At 43.3% G+C, this 22,480-nt stretch overlaps 1 protein-coding gene across 7 annotated transcripts in view; it reads right to left on the reverse strand.

Annotated features, from left to right (window-relative positions):
• Positions 1-22,480, reverse strand: part of LOC110598274 (DNA repair protein XRCC2) — a 110,610-nt gene that overhangs the window by 14,902 nt on the left and 73,228 nt on the right. For 2 of the 7 annotated variants that reach the window (XR_013435520.1, XR_013435518.1), the window contains 3 exons: positions 16,252-16,346; positions 8,831-8,941; positions 2,462-2,516 (listed from right to left, as the gene is read on the reverse strand). Coding sequence is in view for 1 of the 7 variants with exons in the window: in XM_078040892.1 (XP_077897018.1) it covers positions 2,462-2,516 (55 nt within the window). In the remaining 6 variants the exon portion in view is untranslated. Of the gene's footprint in view, positions 1-2,461; positions 2,517-8,830; positions 8,942-9,311; positions 9,988-12,860; positions 13,112-16,251; positions 16,347-22,480 lie in introns of those variants that run through there. The other 5 variants (XR_013435519.1, XR_013435517.1, XR_002484128.3 and 2 more) reach the window with 4 other exon arrangements.

Here is a 22,480-nt window from a genome sequence, read left to right on the forward strand (position 1 = left end):
GAGGGCTTGCCTAGCATGTGAGAGCCCTGGGTTCGATTCTCAGCACTGTATATAAACAAAATAAAGGTCCATTGAAACTAAAAAGATATTTTTTTTAAAAAAGGCCTGGGGCTATAGCAGTGGTAGAGATCCCCCTGGGTTCAATCCCCAGTACTGAAAACAGACAAACCAACAAAAAAGCTCTAGTTTACTGGAAGGTGGGTCACAGAGATTCTCCGACCCACAATCCCTTGTATCCTGACGGGTGCTTGCCTCCTTTCTCCACCCACTCAAATACTGCCATCACCCACAGGAGCAGGCTGTGGCCAGATCCCTCCAGACACTGCAGGGTCTCTATCCCCGAGACCCCAGTGAAAATCAGGAGGGGTGTAAACCTCCAATGAACCTATGTAAACACCTGTGAATATTTTCTACCTTCATGAAAATGGAGCATTAAGGGAAGCCTTGTAAATGAAGAGACTGTCAATGGCATCTCTGCATCTTAAACGACTGTCAGTGGCTAGTGTACAATTGCATTCTCTTTACCATCTGTTGCTTGCTGAAAACTTCAGTATGTCTTTCCAGGGAAATTTAATGAGGGACTCAAGTTAAAAAAAAAAAAAAACACTTTTTCTAGATGTGTACACTGACCTTTTCTTGTCTGAGTGAGAAAGAAAAGTTGCTGAAGGTTGCTTTGTGTGAGACGTGACGAGAGCCCCCCAGTCTGCACCCGCGGGCCCTAACCCTCCATCTGCTGGGCCGCGAGGGGCCAGTCAGGCATTGGCTACCCTGGTTCCACCAGTTTTCTATAATCATGACACAGTCTCTTTTTAAAATGTGGTTTTATTAACTCACTCTTGGCACTGAGGATTGAACCTGTATGCTTTGAATACAGCCCTTGCTGCTCTGGCACTGCAGCTTATCTTTTAAAAAACATTTCTTTAGTTGCCAATGGACCTTTATTTTATTTATAGGTGGTGCGGAGAATTGAACCCAGGGCCGCACGCGTGCTAGGCCAGGCTCTACCACTGAGCCACACCCCAGCCCCTACGTTTATTTTTAAAATGGCCTCGTTTCTTTCTCCCTGCTCTTCCCTAATCTCTGCGCCTCCCTATCTCAGGGGAAACAGGGTCACCTTTCTTCCCCATCCAAGGCAGATTTATCTGTCCCTGAGCACACACCCACCACAGGAAGGAAGTAATGCAGACTTTGAGGGTGGCACCAGATGATCTCAGAAAAAACTCTCAAATTAACAAGTGAATTACAACAGAGAATACTCGAAATGTGGCCTTGAAAAGCCCCCAGCTCCCACTGACCAGCAGAATCACTGCCTCTGGGACAAAAGTCCCCTGTGCTTCTCCTTTGCTAGCAAAGCAATAAATCATCTTTTTTCTTTTTCTCAAAACTGTGTCCTTGTTATTAGATTGACCTGGGGCACAAGGACCAACCTTTTGGCAACAAACCCAGGGATACTGCACCACCGAGCTACTTTTTATTATATCCAGAGCCCTTTTAATTATAGCGAGCCAGGGTCTTGCTAAATTGCGGAGGCCGGCCTCCAACCTGTGATACTCCTGTCTCAGCCTCCCGCATGTGCCACCACACAAGGCCCCATTTATCTCGATTAACTTCTGTGTTTAATAAAAATAATCTTTATAAAGCTACAAAAAATTATGTTGCAAATAAATGTCATAGCATATTTCAGTTTTTCTTTGGAGATCCGACCCAGGGTGCATGCCAGGCAAGAGCTCTACCAAGAAAGTGGCACCCCAGCCCAGAGGGGTACTTTTTAGTTTTTTTCTTTTCTTGCCTGAGTTTTAAGTGGAGAGACCATGGTTTTACCTGACAAGGGAGAACTGCGCCCTGACTTGACACTCTTTCCTTGCATCTCTGCCACCTACCCCAGCGGAGCCTGGGAGCATCGCAGCCCCACTAGAAAAGACAGTAGGCAGAATTTGGTCCTGGCTCTATGTGGGCATGCCTGCATTAGGGGAAGCCAAAGTACCGCATCCCCTTCCACGTCCCAGGTTGGGTGACCTCGTCCCCGCTGGCCACGTAGTGAAGGACACCGTGGCTGGGTTTTACTTTCATCTATAAAGGAGTGGGTTTTCCAGGTCCCCACACACACAGGTCCCTGAAGGGACTCTGCTGACCCCCCAGTGGGGGTGCGAAATCCTGCCTGGGCGTCCTTCCTGTAGGTCTTGCCCAGACCCTTTATTTACGTGGTGGGAAAACAGACCCACAGTCAGCTGTGGAAGAAGGAGTGATGGGGAGGGTGGACGCCGTCTGCCAGGGGCCAGCTCTACAGAGCTGCTCCCCCTTGGCCCCAGCCCCAGCCACAGCCTGGGGGGGGCGGTGGACAAGGATCATAGAACAGAGGGCAGAAGGGGTCCCAAAGTGTTTTGTTTGTTTTTTAGTTACTCGGAGCAACTGTCACTACTCTAGAAAGCTTGTCTCTCTGGGTCCATGAAAGTCTCCATACCTGAGCCTGGGCTTTGGGCCCCTCTCCTTGCCAGTCAACTTCTGGGCTTCATTTTCTAAAAAAGATGAAGAAGAAACAGGGTGGGTGGGTCAAGCTGTAGGGGATCTAAAATGGTTTCCTCATTCCCTGTCACCTGAGGCCACCTCCCACCTGTCCCTCCCCCACAGTCTGCCCCGAGGGTTTGGCTCAGGCTCCCTGGCTCCAGGAGCTGGACAGCCCCAGCGCCAGGCTGCCCGGGGCAAGTCTATCCCAGGCAGAGCAAGCCTCTGCCCCGCCTCTCGAAGCCCAGCCCAGGATAAGCCCTCATCCATGTTTAATTTCAGCCACAATAACCTGGGACAGACTCTCAGCAACTCCCTGCTCAGGCAGAAAGAAAAACGAAAAAGAAATGTACTTATGTTCTGCTGCAATTTACTCAGCAGAGTGATTAATCAATTAATTATTCCATTCATGGCACTATTCAAAAGCATCTCTGAGTGTCTACCATATGCCTCCTTGTATTGTTGGAGAGGCCGAGCAGCCAGAGGGGAAGGCTGCAGGGAAACGAGGCTAGGAGGGCTGACGACAGAGAGGCATTGACAAGTGGGCCTGGGGCCAGCCATCGACTGGCTGGGCTCCCTGCCTCTTGTCCCCAAACGCCACCGATCTATTAGTTCCTAAGTTCTCTGTCCTCACCCCTTGACCTCTTCCTCCAATTCTCTTTCTCACGTATGTTTTCTACACAGCCAACAGAGAGGTTGTTTTTAGGTGAAAATATGCCTAAAGCTCTTTCTGGCTTTAAATTCTTAAGATTTCTCTGAACTTCAGGAAAAAGAGCTCCTGAACAGACGTAGGAGGCCCCAAGAATGGCCTCGGCCCCTCCGCAGCCTCCCTCCCTGTGGCTCCCGGCTGCAGGCCTCCCCTGCTGGCCACACTAAGCTGTGCCGAATCTTAGCCCAGGTGTGCTGCTTCATTCTGTCGTAACAACAGTCCTATTATTTCTCTCCCATGGTCTCCAGGTTGAGGAGAGTTGCTGAGGTTCGTCTCCAACGAACTTTCAATCCTCCTGCTTCAGCCTTCTGAGTTGCTGGGATTACAGGGGTGCACCCCACGCCCAGGCTTTTGTTAACCAGATCAGTAACACCAATAGCAGCAGGCCTGGTGAGGGTACCTTTATCCTCTAAGATGCTGACCCCTTGTATTTCAATTATCTGCTTATTCTTGGGTCTTCACCATTCCCTTCAAGTCTGAGGGCTGTCCTCACGTATATTTGCAACTCCAGTGCCACGCATAGGTAGATTTGCATTATAGTGAGTCACCGCTGCGTGTTGGTTGTCTGGGCGTGGCGGGACTTGGGAGGCAGAGGCAGGAGGATTGCAAGTTTGAGGCCAGCTTTAGCAACTCCACATGACCCTGTCTCAAAATCTAAACAAAGGGCTGAGAACAGTAGCTCAGTGATAGAGTGCTCTTGGGTTCAATCTCCAATATCTTACACAAATTTCATACATATCTACATGGTCCTTAGTGGGATTAACCAGGGACATGTAGCGACATGTCTGCATGACTATATGGCTCCTGGTTTGAAGAGAAGGCCACAGTCTGCAGCTCTGCACCCAGGGGATAAGCAGAGAAACGCACACCCGAGCAGCGACTGCCCGGATGCTATGGCCTGTCCTGCGATGCTGCCGAGGAGAGTGCTCAGGGAACCTGCTCCTCTGCCGTCAGGGTCCTGACAACTACCATTCCTTCCTGAGTCCCTTGTTCTCATCCAGGCCGAGCTGGAACCGGCCTTTCCTCCAGTGCCCGCTGTGGACGGTTAGGGAGGTAGAGACGTGCACTGGGAGCACCTCCTGGAACGGCTCGGCAATGGCAATGTTGTTTTATTATTGCTCCTGCCACTGATGAGCTGCCTAGCAATCAGATGTGGCTTCTCTCCAGGATGCTGCTCTGGACTTGGTGATTTCTAGTTTTATTTGGAGGGACCCTGAACCCTGTTTGCCGTGGAGTCGCTGCTGATTCCCCAAGGTCTGCTCCTGGGCGTTGGCAGAAAGGGCTGTCTGTCCAGCTTCCTGTGCGGACCTCGTGCTGGAGCCTCCAGGACTGGCTTCGCTAAAGACAAGGAAGTAGTTTCTTGTCATCGGGAGTCCCCCTCTTCTCCTCACATCCTGTCCTAAGTGACAATGCCTCTGTCTCCATTTCCACTTCATTTTGGATATTCAGACTTATTCTCACTGACTTTTTTTAGGTCTGATCTTGTTTATCTTTTACTCTTAAAATTCTTTTTAAAAAAATTACAGTTGTAAATGGACAGCGTGCCTTTATTTTATTTTATCTTCTATGTGGTGCTAAGGATCAAACCCAGTGTGCGTCACAGGTGGGCAAGCGCTCTGCCACTGAGCTGCAGCCCGAGCACCAGAATCCTCATTTCTGATGGGGAGCTCTCAGCGTCTCCTGGAACTCTGTTTCCGCGTTTTCCTTGGCTTTCTGCCCTCTCTTGGCGAGGAGTTGAGCTCATCCAGTAGCCTTCTCCTTATTTTTCTCTGCGTGCTGTTGCTTCAGGGCAGAGCGCGGGTGTTCGTGTGGCAGGACACGTGGAGTAACAGGACACTCTGTCTTCGGTGCCTTGGTCCTGAGTTTCTTGGCTTCCTGGACAACATATTGGTGGACATGTCGTCTTTAGAAAGACTGACAAGTTTATGGATCCTGCTAGCTCTTTTCCACCCCAGGAGAGAAGGCACAGTAGAATCTAAGTCCAGGAATATCCTGGTTTGCTCTTCATAACAGCCAAGCTGAGAGTCCCAGGGTAACCCCAACAGACGGAGCTCTCTCTCCGGTTTTCCGTGATCTTTAACAGGAGTGCCCCGTACTCAGTGGCGAGTGAACGTGGCCATGGGTTGGGACTCCCTGCTCCCTGGGGAAACACTGTTTGCCCTTCCTACGATTGATCAGATCACACAACCCTTCCATTCTTCAGCAGCAACTTCTGTGGCCACAGACTTCTCATAAAAAGTAAAGTCTGCATTCATTGTCAGCTTCAATGAGTTTCTTCCAAGCCAGTGGAAGGACATATTTCCGCACTGACTTTTTAGAAACTCCAGCAGAGCCATGTGCAATGGCACACACCTGTAATCCTAGCATGTCAGGAGACCTCAAGTCCACAGCCACCGTCAGAAACTCAGCAAGACCCTCAGCTCATTGGTAAAGGGACTGGGTTCAGTCCCCACCACCATACATGCATACATACAGACATGTAGACCCAGAATTCCTTCCTGAAGTTCTGTTTTGTGTTTTTTCTGCCCATGAATGTTACAGGCAAATACAAGGGTGCTTAGTCTGCTCTTTGTCGCCTGTTTTCAGATTCCACTTGGATGCACAGGGGTGAGAGAAGGGGATAATGGAGCTGGGGGCAGGCTCTGGACATCCCGCAGCTTCCCACCCTTTTACTCAGGGGAGTTAAAATGTACATGGACGGGGACAAGACCTAAAAGGACATGTCATTCTGACAGGTACATGTCAAAAGCAAGCAGAGGCAATACTGCCCTTTTATTTTGGAGACACTCAAATATTATGGACTGATCTTATGTTGAAGAGGCTTCAATTAAATACAAAAACAAAAATGCAGTCGAGCTCATTCTCTCCCTTGTGAACTCATTCCATTAGCAGTTCCCAGCACCTCGCACTGGAGTGCAGGAAGGGCCTTAGGCTTGAGACCTGGGCCTCCCTTGAGCTTCTATCCCTGCCTGTTTCTCTAGCCATCTCCATCTGGACCACGAAGACAGCTGCCTTGGAGAATTTTCTGAAATTAAGTTGAGGATGCTCTGGGCCTACGCCCCCTTTCTCTGCCAGGGAAGATGGTTCTGCAGTGTTTCCACGAGATACTTAGTCCCACCAGTGAGATCAGCTAGACACATCCGTCCAGGAGAACAAGACAGGTGCCAGATTGGTGCTCTGGCTGTCCCTACATAGAACTGAGTTTCACTGTCCTGATGATGACTCCAAGACTACTCCAAGCTTTGGCAAGCTGGGTGAGGTGGGTGCAGAAGCATGAATCCAGCCTCAAAGATAAGAAATTGGACATGGCCTTGGGATGGATCATCGGCTTGTATTCAGGTTAGAATCCCAAAGACAGCCCCCTGAACTGTGCCCTAGGTCGGAATGACAACCTAAATGATATCAGAAAGCAATAATGTGCTCCAGTGCTAAGTTTTGGGCCAAAATAGCTGTACAGAGGTATTATCAACACGTGATAAACTGCATATAACTAAAGGTTCCTATTTGATCTGTTTTGATACAGTTACATGCTCAGGAGACTGTCAACACAACCACATGAATATACTCACCACCCCCTAAGTTTCCTTATGTCCTTTATGTTTTTTATTACTATGGGATTGAACTCAGGGGCATTCTACCACTGAGCCACATCCCACCCTTTGGTTTTTAAATTTTGAGATAGGGGTCTTGCTAAGTTGCCAAAGTTGGCCTTGAACTTAGGATCTTCCTGTCTCAGCCTCCTGAGCTGCTGGGTTCACACGTGTGTGCCACCGTACCCGGCTCCTTTCACCCTTTTATAGCCATCTGTCCTGTCTCTTCCCACCTCTCAGCCCCTTTTCATACTCTGTGTCATGTACCAAGGTCACCATACACATTGTCCTGTACATCAGGTTGTATTTGCTAGGAATTTGCTAAATAGAACCAGACAGTTTACACTCTTTTACATCTGGCTTCTTTTACTTAATACAGTTTTTCTGCAGTTCATCCATGCTAGATTTCACTGCACGCACGCACCAGTTTGTCTGTCAGCTGGAAAGGGCCATTTGGGTTGCTCATTTAGGTGCTCAGCAATGTTTTGAGTTTTCAGTAGACCTCCTTTGCACATCCTTTGTCATAGTTATCCCAAAGTATTTAATTCTATTTAAACATTTTAAAAGTTTCAAATTCCAATTGTTCTTTGTTTAAATATAAAGAATAATTGAGTTTTGTATAATGATATTGAATGCTACAAACTTGCTAAATTCTAGTTAGTTCCACCAGTTATTTTTGCAGATTCCACTGAGTTTTCTACACAGATGATCATGTCATCTAGGAATGGACATAGTTTTATTTTTCTTTGCTTTACTACTTCCTTCCTTTTATGTATTTACTTTTCAGCGTTATTGAGAACATCTAGTACCCTGCTGAATAGAAGTGGTGAGAGGAGACATCTTCGCTTTGTTCCCCATCCTAGGGAAAAGCACGTCTCATCATTAAGTCTGATGTTAACTCTCTTTTCCATAGAAGCTCTTTTCAAGTTGCAGAAAACCTGTCTATTCTTTAACCCTTCTATTCTTATTTTGCTCAGAATTTCTGCTAAGAATGGATGAGGGATTTTATAAAACGCTGTTTTTAAAGTATTTTTAAAATTTCTAGCTGTACATGGACACAACAGCTTTATTTTATTTATATGGTGCTGAGGATAAAACCTGGTGCCTCACACATGTGAGGCAAGCGCTCTACCACTGAGACACAACCTCAAGCCTCTGAAATGCTTTTTCTGCATCTCTTGAGATGATTTTTTCCTTGAGTCTTCGACTAGAGTTGATTAAATTGATTTCTAAGTGTCAAACCAACTTTGTAGTCATGAGATAAACCCAACTTGGTGATGCTGTATAATTTTTTTTCTATATTGGTGAGATTAGTTAAGAATTTTGGGGCTGGGGATGTGGCTCAAGTGGTAGCGCGCTCGCCTGGCATGCGTGCGGCCCGGGTTCGATCCTCAGCACCACATACAGACAAAGATGCTGTGTCCGCCAAATACTGAAAAATAAATATTAAAGTTCTCTTTAAAAAAAAAAAAAAGAATTTTGTATCTATGTTCATGAGGAATATTAATTGATGGTTTTCCTTCTTGTAATGTCTGTCTGGTTTTGATAACAGAGTAATGCTGTTGCCATAGAATGAACTAAGAAATATTCTCTCCTTTTTGATTCTCTAGAAGAGTTTATGTAGAATTAGCATTACTTAGTTTCTCAATATTTTATAGAGTTCAAAATTAAATTCTTATAAATGTAAAAAAAAAATTATTAAAGACTGAAATAAAGGTTGAAGGTTACTGGGTGAATCCCACCCAGCTCATACTTTTAGACTGTCTCAGCCTTTCTGTCTTTGAACCATTTTATAACTCTGTAAATTGTAGAAAAATGATAATGATGTAAATAATTCTTGTCCATAAACATGCAGATTACTGATGATTGGGGGAATGTAATTTCTCATTGCCCTGTGGACAGATCAGTCTTGCATACATAGTTAAATCATTTTATATCATTGCCTGTTTTTTTAATTACTTTTTGAATCAGTTGTAATATTTCTTGTTTCCCTATTACTTTATTAGTCAAGTAAAATCTTTGATTTTACCTTAAAAATAATCTTTCAACACAGGACTCTTGAGAATTTCAGGTACAGACTTTGCTTGTTCTGAGTATGATGAGGCTGATTAGTTGATAAACACGCACTCAAGGTCTCTTCCTGTAAATGGTAAAGATTATTTCTAGAGAAAAGTCATTTTAACCATTTGACCCAGCTATCCCACTCCTTGGTTTATACCCAAAGGACTTAAAATCAGCATATTATAGTGACACAGCCACATCAATGTTTATAGCAGCTCAATTCACAATAGCTAGACTATAGAACCAAACTAGGTGTCCCTCAATAGATGAATGGATAAAGAATATTGCTCAGCTTTAAAGAAGAGTAAAATTATGGCTTTTGCCAGTAAATGGTTCGAGTTGGAGAATATCATGCTCTACCACGCGGCCTGCGCAGTGGTTTCATTAATGAGGTTCTAGGCATAAAGTTAGTTAGAAGAGATCGAAATAAAAACACAAGACTCAATTACCTTATTTCTATTGCTAGGTCCTAGACGGCTCCCCTCTGGTTCCCTCCTCCAACCGCCCAGCAGGGCAGCAGGGATTACTCAGGGCTAGCAGGAGAGAGAGAGCGAGCACGCCGCCCGGGGATCAGCTTTTTATTGGGGAACAAGAGATTCAGGGGAGAATTCCATCCAATGAAGGTTGAGGGGGGGCTGCACTCCAAGGTCAGGGTCAGTGATTGGTTCCCCGGGGTCAGTGGTCAGGCACTCCCACACACGGATGGGCTCTCTCATCAGGAAAGGGTCAGGAAAACTTCAACTTTGCCAAAGTGCCTCAGGCCCTTAACGGGAGTCGCTCAATCACGTGTTAGAATGGCTTCCCACATCGTGCTAAGCAAAATAAGCCAATCCCACAAAACCAAAGGCTGAATGTTTTCTCTAATATGTGGATGCTAATTCACAATAAGGCGGGGGCCACTAGGGAAGAATAGCGTTACCTTAGATCAGGTAGAGGAAAGTGATGGGAGGGGAGAGGACGGGATGTGGGGATAGGAAAGATAGTAGAATGACACAGACATTATTACTATATACATATAGTATGTGACTGCATGACCAATATGTTTCTGCAACATGTACATTTCAAAAAATGAGAAATTATACCCCATCTATGTATATCAAAGTGCATAAATGCATTCTACTGTCATGTATAACTAATTAAAAAAATTAAAAAATTTAAAAAAAGATTAAAGAGAGAATTGGAATTTGTTTTCTCCTTTCTAAAAATCATCTATTGAGATAGACAATTTGTGAGCTACGTCCCCAGACCTGTTAAATTTAATCTTGAGACAGGGTCTTGCTAAATTACCCAGGCTGGCATCAAATTGCAATCCTCCTGCTTCAGCCTCCTAAATTGCTGGAATTACAGGCAAGTGTCACTGCTCCAGGCCTAATCTCTATTCTTATAGATGAGGTCATGCATACATTCTCTTAATCTTTGCAGGCCCATATCTTTATTCTTAAAATAAAATTAGATTTGATATTTGAATTCTCATCCATTTAAAAAATTTTACAATAATGGAGAAAAATTGGAAGTATTTAATTAACTTTTATGTGTCTGTCAATCTATCCATTCATGCATTCATCCCTTCATTTTACAGAATCTTTCATGTGTAATGCATCATGCAAGCTACTGAAATGACGTCTGAGATGTAGCCCTGCCTTCAAGGTTGTCATGGGGGATCTCTCCTGTTGGGGTGCATGGGACAAAGGGATGAAGAAAGTGCCTTGAAGGGTCTTTACTAGACCCTCTAGCCATGTTAGAGGAACTGCTAATCAATCAATTAATTAATTAATTAACAATCAGCAAGTGGCATCCAGTGGGGGAAGTGTGGCTGAGTTTCCAAATGCTAATTATTGGCCCCTTTATGAAGCTGAGACAGTTAGGGCAGATCGTGGCAGGATCCCAGATGAGTTGGCACAGACCTTGCAAGGAGGCTGTGACTCTCATTTGTACCAGTGTGCTTGCCAGTTTTTATCTAGTGAGATTAATTAGAACTTTTAGAAGTGTAAGTTAGAGCCATAAAATATTAACATTCATGTCATTGGTAATCTGTAAGAGTACTGAAATAGCCCAGGGCAATTTCAGCGTATGGTTGCTTTGAGTGGTATTGAGGGGTTGGTTTTCTGCTCCCTTTGAAGTAAAAGTTCCTCAGTGGTCTGCTGAGTGCCTCTGGAAATTCATCAAATTGGTCTTGGATGTCTCACTTCCCTGGTGTCTGTGAATTCATGCATTCTTCTCCCTCATTCCTTTCATGCTTCTCAGAAAATGTGATGCTATCTTCATGCACTGGTCACATGCTGCATTTGGACTCACAGTGGTTAGTCTCCAGGAAGACTGCTGGCTGCATGTTCCATCATCGCCATGACCTTTGGCGCTCCATTCACTGAAACCCCAATCACCGGCCTCTCTGCTAAGGTAATGTTGGCGACACTGGCTCACTGCCTGGCGTCGAGGCTTACTGTCCACTGTACTTCTCAGGCATTCCCATCCAGCAACTACTGTTGATCTTCCAACGTAAACTCCAGAGGGAAAGGTCCATGTCGGCTTTGTCAAGTTGCACAGGGACAGTGACAGCTGCAAACAGTAGGTTGATAGTTCTCCCATTCACAATTGCAATGTCATGAGTTTACAATGAAGGAAACATACAGTATTTGAGTTCTGGAACTTTAATATAATTTAAATATTTCTCCTGTACAGATCAAATGTCTCAGACACAGAACTTTCAATGATTGACCGTGAGAAATGGAACCATCTCGTATTGCAATACTGTGCTGTCCTTCTGCTGCTACTGATTTTTCTTTTCTTTTTCTTTTTTTGGCAGTGGACTCAAACCCAAAGAGTGGTGCCTGCTAGGCAGGTGCTCTACCTCTAAGCTACATTCTGAGCCCTTTAAGATTTTATTTTGAGGCAGAGACTTATTAAGTTACTAGGGTTGGCCTCTAACTTGTGTCTTCCTCCTAACTTAGCCTCCTGAGTAGCTGAGATTTCCAGTGTGTGCCACCAGGCCCTGCAAACCATGTGGTCCTCTAGAGGTCAATAATACCTGGGCACATGAGAACCTACAGGCCAATGTGAGCTGTTTCACTTGTGTCATGGAGAGGCTTTGGTCCCCTCTGTGGCATCCTAGTCTCTCTGAATTCCTTTCTTCAGCTAGATAAACTCCCATGTTGTGGAATCCATCTTCTACCAGGAAGTCAGAACTCAGATTCCTGTCTAACTGGACACCTTCCCAGGCTGCCACCATCAAATGCATCTGTGTTTTGTTTTTGAGTTGACAGTGACCAGCTGAGGGACGAGATCTGAGTGGGGATTCTGCTTTGCTGGCACTGGTGACGGCAGTGACATTTGGCTCCCGGGGACAGCAGAGGTGGCAAGTCAGTTCCCAGTGGTGTCTGTGTTGAGTGCCATGATGCTTATGAGAGTTGCTTCAGGAGGCTCAGCCTCCACTCCTTTCCTCTCAACTCTCCCTCAGTCTGTGAGTCACATAAGGTTGACCTATAGTTAATCCTTGGTAGCTTCTGCCTTTTTCTGCTTCAATTAGGCATGATGGATTCTGTTTTTGATTTTTATTATCATTATTATTTCTTGTGGTAGCAAAGTTTGAATTCAGGGTGCTCTACCACTTAGCTACATCCTCCGCCCTTTTATTTTTGAGACAGAGTCTCTCTAAGTTGCCCATGCTGGCCTTGAACTTTTGATCTTCCTGCCTTAGCCTCCCTGAGTTGCAGGGATCACAGGCATGCACCATCACACCTGTCTGTTTTTTATTTTTGATAATAAAAAATATTGACGCTAGCCAAGCATGGTGGTACACGCCTGTAAACTCTCTAGGAAATCAGGAGATTGAGGCAGGAAGATCATGAGTTTGAAGCCAGGCTGGGCAACTTAGCGAGACCCTGTCTCCAACATAAAAGGAAAAGGAAAAAATATGTATGTGTATATATGTATAGATACACACATATCTATATATGTGTTTACACACACGTGCACACACACACACACACACACACACTTACATATCTATACATGGATCATCACAGTATTGGTACCAGGAATGGTGCCAGGCAACAGCTCTTCGAAAAAAATGTGGATACAAGGCTTGTCACTGAAATGGATAGGTCTACAGACGGTGGGAATGCAAACCGATGTGAAAGGTCGGGCCTCCAGGAGCTCAGGCATCAATGAAACATGGTTAATTTAATGAAGACGTCATCATTCACTGCAATGTCATGTTCATTGAAGGCAAGGCTTTGGGGAAACTGAATACCTATAGTGATAGAATATGAGAAAGGAGAGGGTCAAACTGTGGGATTGAAAATCTGCTTTTAGATGCATGAGAGAAAGAGAAGAGATTATAAATTCAGAGTTTTGAATTTTGATTTCTGATCTTTTCAAAGAACCAGGGGGCCTCTGAGGAGCCTGCATGTGGGTTTCCAGCTGCCAGGCCTTGTAGCCGGGGCTCTTCCCTCAGGGGCCAAGCACCATGACTACAAGAGCAGTGGGACACCATCAGGAAAAAGTAGGATCTTGTCCCATCAGTGGTCCACTTTAAGCTTTGAATGTAGCCCTTGCTGTTCTGCCACTGTGACTTATTTTAAAATGGATACCTCTCTTTCTCTTCCTCTCTCCCTGCTCCTCCCTAATCTCTCCCCCTCCCTAATCTCAATTAGAGCGGGCTGGCTCTAATTGACTGGTTTGATTACTTCCAGCAGAGTCTAACCAAGACAGTTGCCACTTTAGGAAACTGAGTTCTGCCCTCACAACACTGGACACAAAGGGAAATCCTGAGGCCTCTCAGCTTCAGTTATTGTTTTCCAGGGGCTCCTGTTCTGGATTTGTAGCGGCAAACAGGGAGAGGGTGAGGCTGACACCGCGTGTGACAAGAAATCAATCAACCAGAGTATACCAGTGGCAACAAGGTTGCTAACAGGGTATCTGCCCGCACCCCACCCAGGGTCACTGCGTCTGCCTGTCCACTGTCCGTGGCATCTTCAGCTCTACAAGGGCTTTCTTTCTGCCTAGATGGAATCTGTTGGCGCCCTGTCTCCTGTGGCTAGCCTGCCTGCAAATACCTCCAGGGGACTTCCCTTCTCTTGGGCAAGTACGTGTGTCCCTGAGCAGTTTCAGGATTTGTTTTGGAGACTTTGGGGAAGATAAAAGGGAGATTTCATTATAACCTGCAGTCCTGGGAGCTGAGGTAATGAGCGCCCCTGCAGGCTGGGGGGGGGGGCGGGGGGGGCATGCTCTCATCAAGCTTGTGGGACTGGCTCAGAGGCCCAGCAGGTCTGCAAGAGGCCCCAGAGTTAAGATCCTTCGCAAGCTGTCCTTCAAGTGTCTGTGTGCAAGCGCTTGCCCAAGTGCTGTTTATCAGCAAATGTAGGGAATAGCCTGACTGTCCCTACTAGGGGAAAAGCTGCCATTATGGTATACCTAGAGGAGGAGAATCCAGGTATTAGGCAGACATCAGAGACCTGGGAGCCATCAAAGGCAAAATAACTCAAAGACATCCTTTTAAAGGAGTGCACAATATTTGATTATAAGGATATGGTGTAATTTATTATTTATTTTATTTTTTTTTTAAAGAGAGAGAGAGAATTTTTTTTTTTAATATTTATTTTTTAGTTCTCAGCGGACACAACATCTTTGTTGGTATGTGGTGCTGAGGATCGAACCCGGGCCGCACGCATGCCAGGCGAGCGCGCTACCGCTTGAGCCACATCCCCAGCCCATACGGTGTAATTTATTTATCCAATTTCCTGTTTTCAAAAAATAAGGTTGTTTTTCTAGTATAAATACAAATTTCATGATTTTATTTTTTAAAATTTATTTATTTATTTTTGGGCTGGGGCTGTGGCTCACATGGCTAGCATGTGCAAGGCCCTGGGTTGGAGCCTCAGCACCACATAAAAATAAATAAACAAAATAAAAGGATTGTGTCCAAATACAACTAAAAATTAAATATTTAAAAAAACAAAAAAATTTCTTTGTAGTCATAGATGGACAGCATGCCTTTATTTTATTTGCTTATTTTTATGTGGTGCTGAGGATGGAACCCAGTGCCTCACATTTGAGAGGCAAATGCTCTGCCACTGAGCTGTAGCCCCAGCCCCAAAGTTAATAACTTTAATATAACATTTTCCATAAATTAAAAACTTCCTTAAAATAGATTTCTAGAAAGGAAATCTCCAGATTGAAGTGTATGCATTGTAAGGATCTTGGTATGGATTTCCAAAGTGCTTTTCACATCTGCACTACTTTACCCTTGTACCACCGTGCATGAAAATTTAATTCCACTTTCCCTAACACTGAATGTTAGCTTTAACTGGAAGACCAATAATGGTGTTTAACATTGTTTTAGTTTGCATTACTGGATTACCAGTGTAGTTGACTTTTTTTTTTTTTTTATCCCGGAGGCACTTTAGCCCTGAACTATATCCCTAGCCCTTAAAAAAAATATATATTATTATTTTTTAAAATTCTGAGACAGAGTCTCATTAAGTTGTTAAGGCGGTGTCTCCAGGCCTCTAGGACGAGGGAAGGGTGAGCTATTAAACCCCACTCCCCATGGGGGAGCACTTCACACCTAGAGGCTCAGGCTTGAGGGAGCCTGGGAATGACCCCACCTCCCTCAGCACTACCATCTGAACCAAAGAATGGAGAGTGTTCTCCAGGGCAGGAGAGGACATGGTGTCACCAGGAGAGGCTGACGCCAACCGCGCTGGCCGCCAGCTCTACCAATTTTACAGCATTGACCCCAGGCTGGGTCCATCTTCGCCCAAAGGCCAGCCTTGGGGGTTGGGCTCTGTCTGGATTCTTCTGCCCCACACCCAGGCTTTAGGTGATGAGCAAAGGTTGCCAACAGGTCCTGGAAGGATTTAAAGTAGCCAATCCCATCTCTGCCTGGAGACACAGTGGGAATGGGGACGGTGGCCCCCCGCCTGTGGCCTGCACCCTCTGGGGTCTCTGGTTTGTTGTGTTATAGCATATAAATGTGGAAAATGTCATGTTTAGTCACCTTGGAGCCACTCACCTGGTCCTACAGTTTTAACCCTGTCCCTTCTCCTAAGCAAAGAGAACAACAATCTCACCTGTTTACCTATTGTAGAGTAACCCTGTGACTCAATATTACCACAGTGCAATGTTCTGTGCTATTCTGAGCAATTAATGTTTTTTTTTTTTTTTGGAAAAAAAAAAAACAGTTGTTAAGGCTGGTCTCAAGCTTGCCATCCTGCCTCTGCCTCCAAAGTAACTGGGATTGTAGGTGTGTATCACCGTGCCCAGCTTATAGACATTTTTAATGATTTTTTTAAGTTACTCTTATACTTTCTGATAATTAACTGGACATATTTAGCCCTTTTTTTGTACTGAGTTTTAGTATTTTTCCTACTAATTTAAACAAACTCTTACCTGGGTCAATAGGTGTGACGGTGTACCCACGCCTGTCCACTGGCCTTGGGCTGGGGATGTGGCTCAGTGTGCTTAAGTGCCCCTGGGTTCAATCCCTATCACCAAAATAAATAAACAAGTAAATAAAGTTAAAGTGCTATCTGCTTATATGGCTGGCCATGTTAAATCTGAAGGCATCAATAACATAGATCTATGCAGTGATTTAATAAGTCCATTTTATTTATATGATGGAATAATAAATGACTTAATAACCTTGAAAAATGACAGAATTCCAAAGCTACTGTATTATAATTTTGACAGATTTAATGTCAATGTATTTTGGGGACATTTGTTGTGATAAACCTAGGCTAAATGTCATGAGTGGGCATTCTCAGCTCTTCTACACAGATGGCAGGTTACCTGGTCGCCTGGAGAGCCACCGTAAGGTCTTGGGATAGCACACGTGAATTATAAATGAAGGTACGGAGCTCTGTAAAAATCTTTATTATGAAGAGGGGACTTTTAAAGCAGATACAGTGGTATGGTGTTGTTGAGGCACTCATTCAGAGACTCTAAAACTGGTGTTTAAAAGAGGCTGAGGATAAGCCACAGACTTGAGAAATGGGGCCACATTTATTGGCCGGCTCCCAAGAGCTACTGAGTTGTTGGGGTGAGTTCTCCAGTTTCCTTGTGTGAGCTTGCTTTGTTAGCTAAGCACCCCACAGAAGATGCCCGGTATTTCCTGTCCCCTTTCCTGATCTGCCCTCCATCAGACTCTTTGGGCAGCTGCATGCCAGCCGTGTAATAACCTGGTCTGTCTTACCATTTTCTCCCTTCCTGGAAGCCACTCTTTTCGCTGGGGTTAAAAACTTTGGGGTCATCCCCGATTCCTTTTCTCTATGATTCCACATCTACACCACCACCTTGCCACAGAAAGGCCACAACGCCACAGAAAGGCCACCACCTTGCCCCAGAAAGGCCACCACGCCACAGGAAGGCCTGCTGCATGGTGCCTCCTCTCCTCTCTCCACTGTTGTCCCCTGTCTAGGCCTACACTCATCGTTTCTGCAAAAACTGGCTCCTAACTGGATTTCCTTTGTCCATTCAGGCCCCTGAACCCACTTGCCACTCTGTGGAGCGCCAGAACTCTTCTCCCATGTACAAGTTACATAGTGTTTGAAAGGAACGTTCACCCAGGGCTTTCCCACACGCTGAAGATAAAGACTCTCCCCGGCATGTGGGATCCTCCCACAACCTACTCTGCTCTGAGCCCCTGCTGCTCCATAACCTGGACCCTCAGACTTCTACTTCTTCCTTGGAACCTTCTTTCACCAGGAATTGGCAGACGCCCTTCCTGCATTTAGGGTTCTGCTCCAATGTCACCTCCTCAGAGAGGCCTGTTCTCACCATCTTGTCTCAAACAGCAACTCCATCCTCAATGCTCTCCTCTCTGCTTTACCTGTCCTCCTAGAGATGGTCTCCTCTGACATTAGAACGAGCAGCGTCGTTCATGTGTTTTCACTATCTGTGTGTCGCCTCCACTCCTCCATCTTGTTCACTGTTGTATCCCACTAGCAGGATCAGTATCTGCCAGGTAAATTTGCTCACCAAGTTCAGGACTAGTGGAATGAGTGAAGTTTTGAAAGTACCCTTATGTTTTCTATTTTTAAATCTGAGCAAATAGAGACTGTATCAGCAGTGGAGTGACCTGGGTGATAAGATGGGTGATAAGAGAATTTCATTTCAAAGAGTAACATCCAAATATGGAATGTCAGGGGCAGTATGTAGGAGAGGAGATTAAGCAAGACCGCAGAGTTCAAGTGAGTGGGTGATGAGAGAAAATAAGTCAATTTGGAGAACTTTAAAATTATGAATTGAGCTTTAAATTTTACACTTAAGTGATGATAAGCAGACTTAGTGATTTAGATCATTTTGTTGATGTCGCCATTGTGGTTAATTTTCAGCAAGAACATTTGTTAAGTACTTCATTGGTACACAGTATTTTTCTGGAGAGCTACAAAAAACAACTCACACCAATGTATTCAGTGTAACAGCAGAACAAAATGGAACTATGAAATTGAGGTAGCATTGGAAAAAAATAAATCAGATAAATACAGCAAAAGATAGAAACAAAACTAAAAAGCAAGATATACAGAAAACATGAAGATATTAAAAATTAGGCCAGCAATATCAAGGTCATTAATATTTTAAACAAATTAAATATTATTAAAATACGAAGAGTTGCATTAAAAATGTTGTAAGCTTTTTGAAAGATATACACCTAAACAGAAAACAAAACTACTAAAAATTAGATAAGCCATTTAAGAACATTAAAATTTTAGATAGATTAAATTTAGACTAATTTGTATTAAAATACAACGAATGCTAGAATACATTTAAAAAGTTTTACTTGAAGTATATCTCAAACTTTTGCAGGAGGGCTGAAAGCACAGGATAGTCAGAGATGGAAAATAAAGCAAGAAGGAATATTTTTTAAATATTTATTTATTTATTTTTTCGTTTTCGGCAGACACAACATCTTTGTAGTGGTGCTGAGGATCGAACCCTGGCCGCACGCATGCCAGGCGAGTGTGCTACCACTTGAGCCTCATCCCCAGCCCCAAGAAGGAATATTAATGGAACCAAACTAGTAGGCTATTTATTAGGAATAGGATCATAATGACTATGAATTGAGAAGCACAGCTTTAAAATCAAAGTAAAAGCAGAAATAGCAGAACTCCAGAAGGTAATGACAATAGTGATAAACATTCAATTTCCTTAAAATGCAAAGAACAAGTAAGTAAAGGGAAAAGTCAACTATTCATATCAATGAATAAAATTGATATATCAATAAAATTGAAAATACATACATGATTGTTTAAAAATTGTTTTTTAGGAATGGATTAAAAGTCAATAAGTATAGGGAAAAAAAACCCTGAAAGAATCATAGATTTATATCCAAATACCCCAAGCCAATTTCTTGTTATAATGAGTAAAGCCCATAAAATCTTCCAAAAAGTTTTTTTGTTATTCTTTTCTTGTCTTTTTTTTTTTTTTTTTTGTACTGGGGACTCAATCCATGGGCATTCTACCACTGAGCTACATCTCTAGTTCTTTTTGATTTTTATTTTGAGACAGGGTCTCTCTAAATTACTTATGGCCTCACTAAGTTGCTGAGGCTGGCTTTGAACTGGACAGTCTCCTGTCTCAGCCTCCTGAGTCACTGGAATCACAACTGTGCACCACTTTGCAGAGCTGGCTTCTTTTAAATGAAATTTTGGCATGGGCTCTGCCATGCAGTCTTTTTGTTTTGTTGTTGTTATTCAAATGTTTCAAAGAATAAAGAAAAAGCAGAAGATTTCAATTTATTCTATAAGGTTAGCATAACCATAAAAACAAGACTAGAAAAAGATAAAACAAAAGGAATAATAATAAATACAGATGCAGAAATAACAAGTAAAACGTTAGACAATCAAATACTCAGTCAATTAAAAATTAATATGCAGGGAGACATAAAATTGTGAAATTTATTCCCAATGTAGTTCACTGTATTAATAGATAAAAGCAGAAAATCAAAATTATTTCACTAGATGCAAAAAGCTAGTCTGAAAAACATCGTAACTACAGACAGAAGGAAACTTGGTGAAGAAGTCACCAGCAAGCACCATGCTTGCAGGGAGGGAGCAAGTCACCACTGGTGGTCAGCATTTCACTGTGGGTCCAGCCAGCACAGCAACGTAAGGAAAGCAAACTAAATCTATAGAGGGAAGGGACAAGTATCAGTGTTTCAGATGACACGGTGGTTACTTGAGAAATTATGAGACTCAAAGAAACTGAAAAAGAGTCACACAAAAAAAGCACACAGGGCCTGGGACTGTGGCTCAGTAGCAGAGCGCTTGCCCAGCACATGTAAAGCACTGGGTTCGATCCTCAGCCCCACATAAAAAAATAAATTAAATAAAGGTATTATGTTCATCTACAACTAAAACAAATTTTAAGAAAGCACACAGTAGTATAAGCAGTTACAAGTAAAACACAAATATTGATAACACTGGTAATAATAATAAGAGAATTTAATGGAAACAAGGATTCTTTTCAAACTCAAAAAACTTAATACCCCCAAACCAAATAAGAAATCAACAAATGTGCAAATAATCTAAACTGATGTTTCTCAAGAGAAGAAATACAAACAGCCAACAAATACATCAAGAAATATCCAACATTTTTATGCACCAGGGAATGTAAATCAAAACTACACTGAGATACATAGCATCCTTCCACTTAGAACAGCTATCATGAAGAATGCATATTTTAATAAATGCTGTCACAGGTGTTGGGAAGGGAACTTATACACTGTTGGTGGGACTGTAAATTAGCACAAGCACTGTGGAGATCAATATGAAGGGTCCTCAAAGGGCCAGGCATGGAACACTATATGACCCAGGTGTACCACTCCTTGGTACTTATCCAACAGAACTAAAATCAGCATGCTATAGTGACACATGCATACCCGTGTTTATAGTAGCACAATTCACAAAAGCCAAGTTATGGAGCCAGTTGAGATGCCCACCAACAAATGAATGAATTAAGAAAATGTGGTATATATACACAATAAAGTTTTACTTAGCTATAAAGAATGAAATTATGGCATTTGCTGGTTAGTGGATGGAACTTGCCACAGTCTGGCTGGGCAAACAACCGGGAGGTGACAAGCAACTTGTGAAGATTGAATAGCGGGAGCCGCTTTATTACGGGACAGCAGAGGTATATATACTTAACTAATCACACACAGCTTAACTTAATTAACATCATAGAGATACATCAGTCAGTCATTAAGGAATCCTCATCATCTCAAAGACTCGCTGGCGTTACTTCACAAAGCACTCTTCCTGGCAAAGTGCCAGGCGCCATCTTGACTTGATTGTGGCCCTCAACAGAACTGAAGAACATCATGCTAACTGAAATAAGCCGGACTCAGAAAGTCAAGGGTCAAATGTTTTTTTCTCACACATGGAAGCTAGAGAGAGAGAGAGGATAAGGGATTTCATGAAAACAGAAGGAAGAACAACAGAGTAGAGGAAAGAAATTGAGAAGGAGGGAGGAGAAGAAGGCATGGAGAAGTACTCAAGAACGAAATCTACCAAATTATGCTTCGTCAAGTATGAATATACCACAATGAATCCAGTATGTATATGTGTGTGTGTGTGTGTGTGTGTGTGTGTGTGTGTAATGTGCTGATTAAAATAAAGATAATAAAATGCATATTGGTAGAGCAAGCAGATCAGGAGGAGGGACAGGAGAGGAAAATGGAAAATTCTAGAGAATGAGACTGGATGAAATTATATACTATGTCTATACACATATGGCATAATTAATCTCCTTATTAAGAATAATTATAATGCATCAATAAAAATTTTAAATGCAAAAACAAAATAAAGAGCCAATAAAATATTTAGGAGTAAGCATGCCAATAAATGTGTTGTTTTTCCTATAAAAAACTCCAACACTCCAAAACATGAATACATGAATAAGTGCAAACTTGTTCTGAGGAAAACTGATTATTATGAAAATACCAATTCTTTCCAAATTGATCCATAAACTCAATGTAATTTATTTATTTTATTATTATTTTATAGTATTGAGGATCGAACCCAGAGGCGCTCAAACACTAAGCCACACCCCAAGCCCTTTTTTATTTTTTATTTTAGAGACAGGATCTCAGTGAGTCACTTAGGACCTCACTAGGTCGCTGAGGCTGGCTTTGAACTTGCAATCCTCCTGCCTCAGCCTCCTGAGCTGCAGATGTGCACCACTGCACCCAGCTAACTCAATGTAATTTAAATACCAACTGAATTTTATTGGTATCTTTATAAGTTGATTCAAAGTTTATTTGGAATAATAGAGTGTGGGGGAAGAGCCAGGTGCATTTTTAAAAAGAAGAATGACAGCCGGGCGCCTTGGCACACGCCTATAATTGGAGCACCTCGGGAGGCTGAGACAGGAGGATCACAATTTCAAAGCTAGCCTCAGCAACAACAAGGCACTCAGCAACTCAGAGACCTTGTCTTTAAATAAAATACAAAATAGGGCTGGGGATGAGGCTCAGTGGTCGAGTGCCTGGAGTTCAATCCCTAGTACAAAAAAAAAAAAAATTACAGAGGGGGAACTGGTCCTCTGTATTGGAATGAAAAACAAAACAAAACAAAAAACAGGGCTGGGGATGTGGCTCAGGCAGTAGCGCGCTCGCCTG

This window comes from Ictidomys tridecemlineatus, chromosome 2 (genome assembly GCF_052094955.1).
Source record: "Ictidomys tridecemlineatus isolate mIctTri1 chromosome 2, mIctTri1.hap1, whole genome shotgun sequence".
Classification (NCBI taxonomy): domain Eukaryota; kingdom Metazoa; phylum Chordata; class Mammalia; order Rodentia; family Sciuridae; genus Ictidomys; species Ictidomys tridecemlineatus.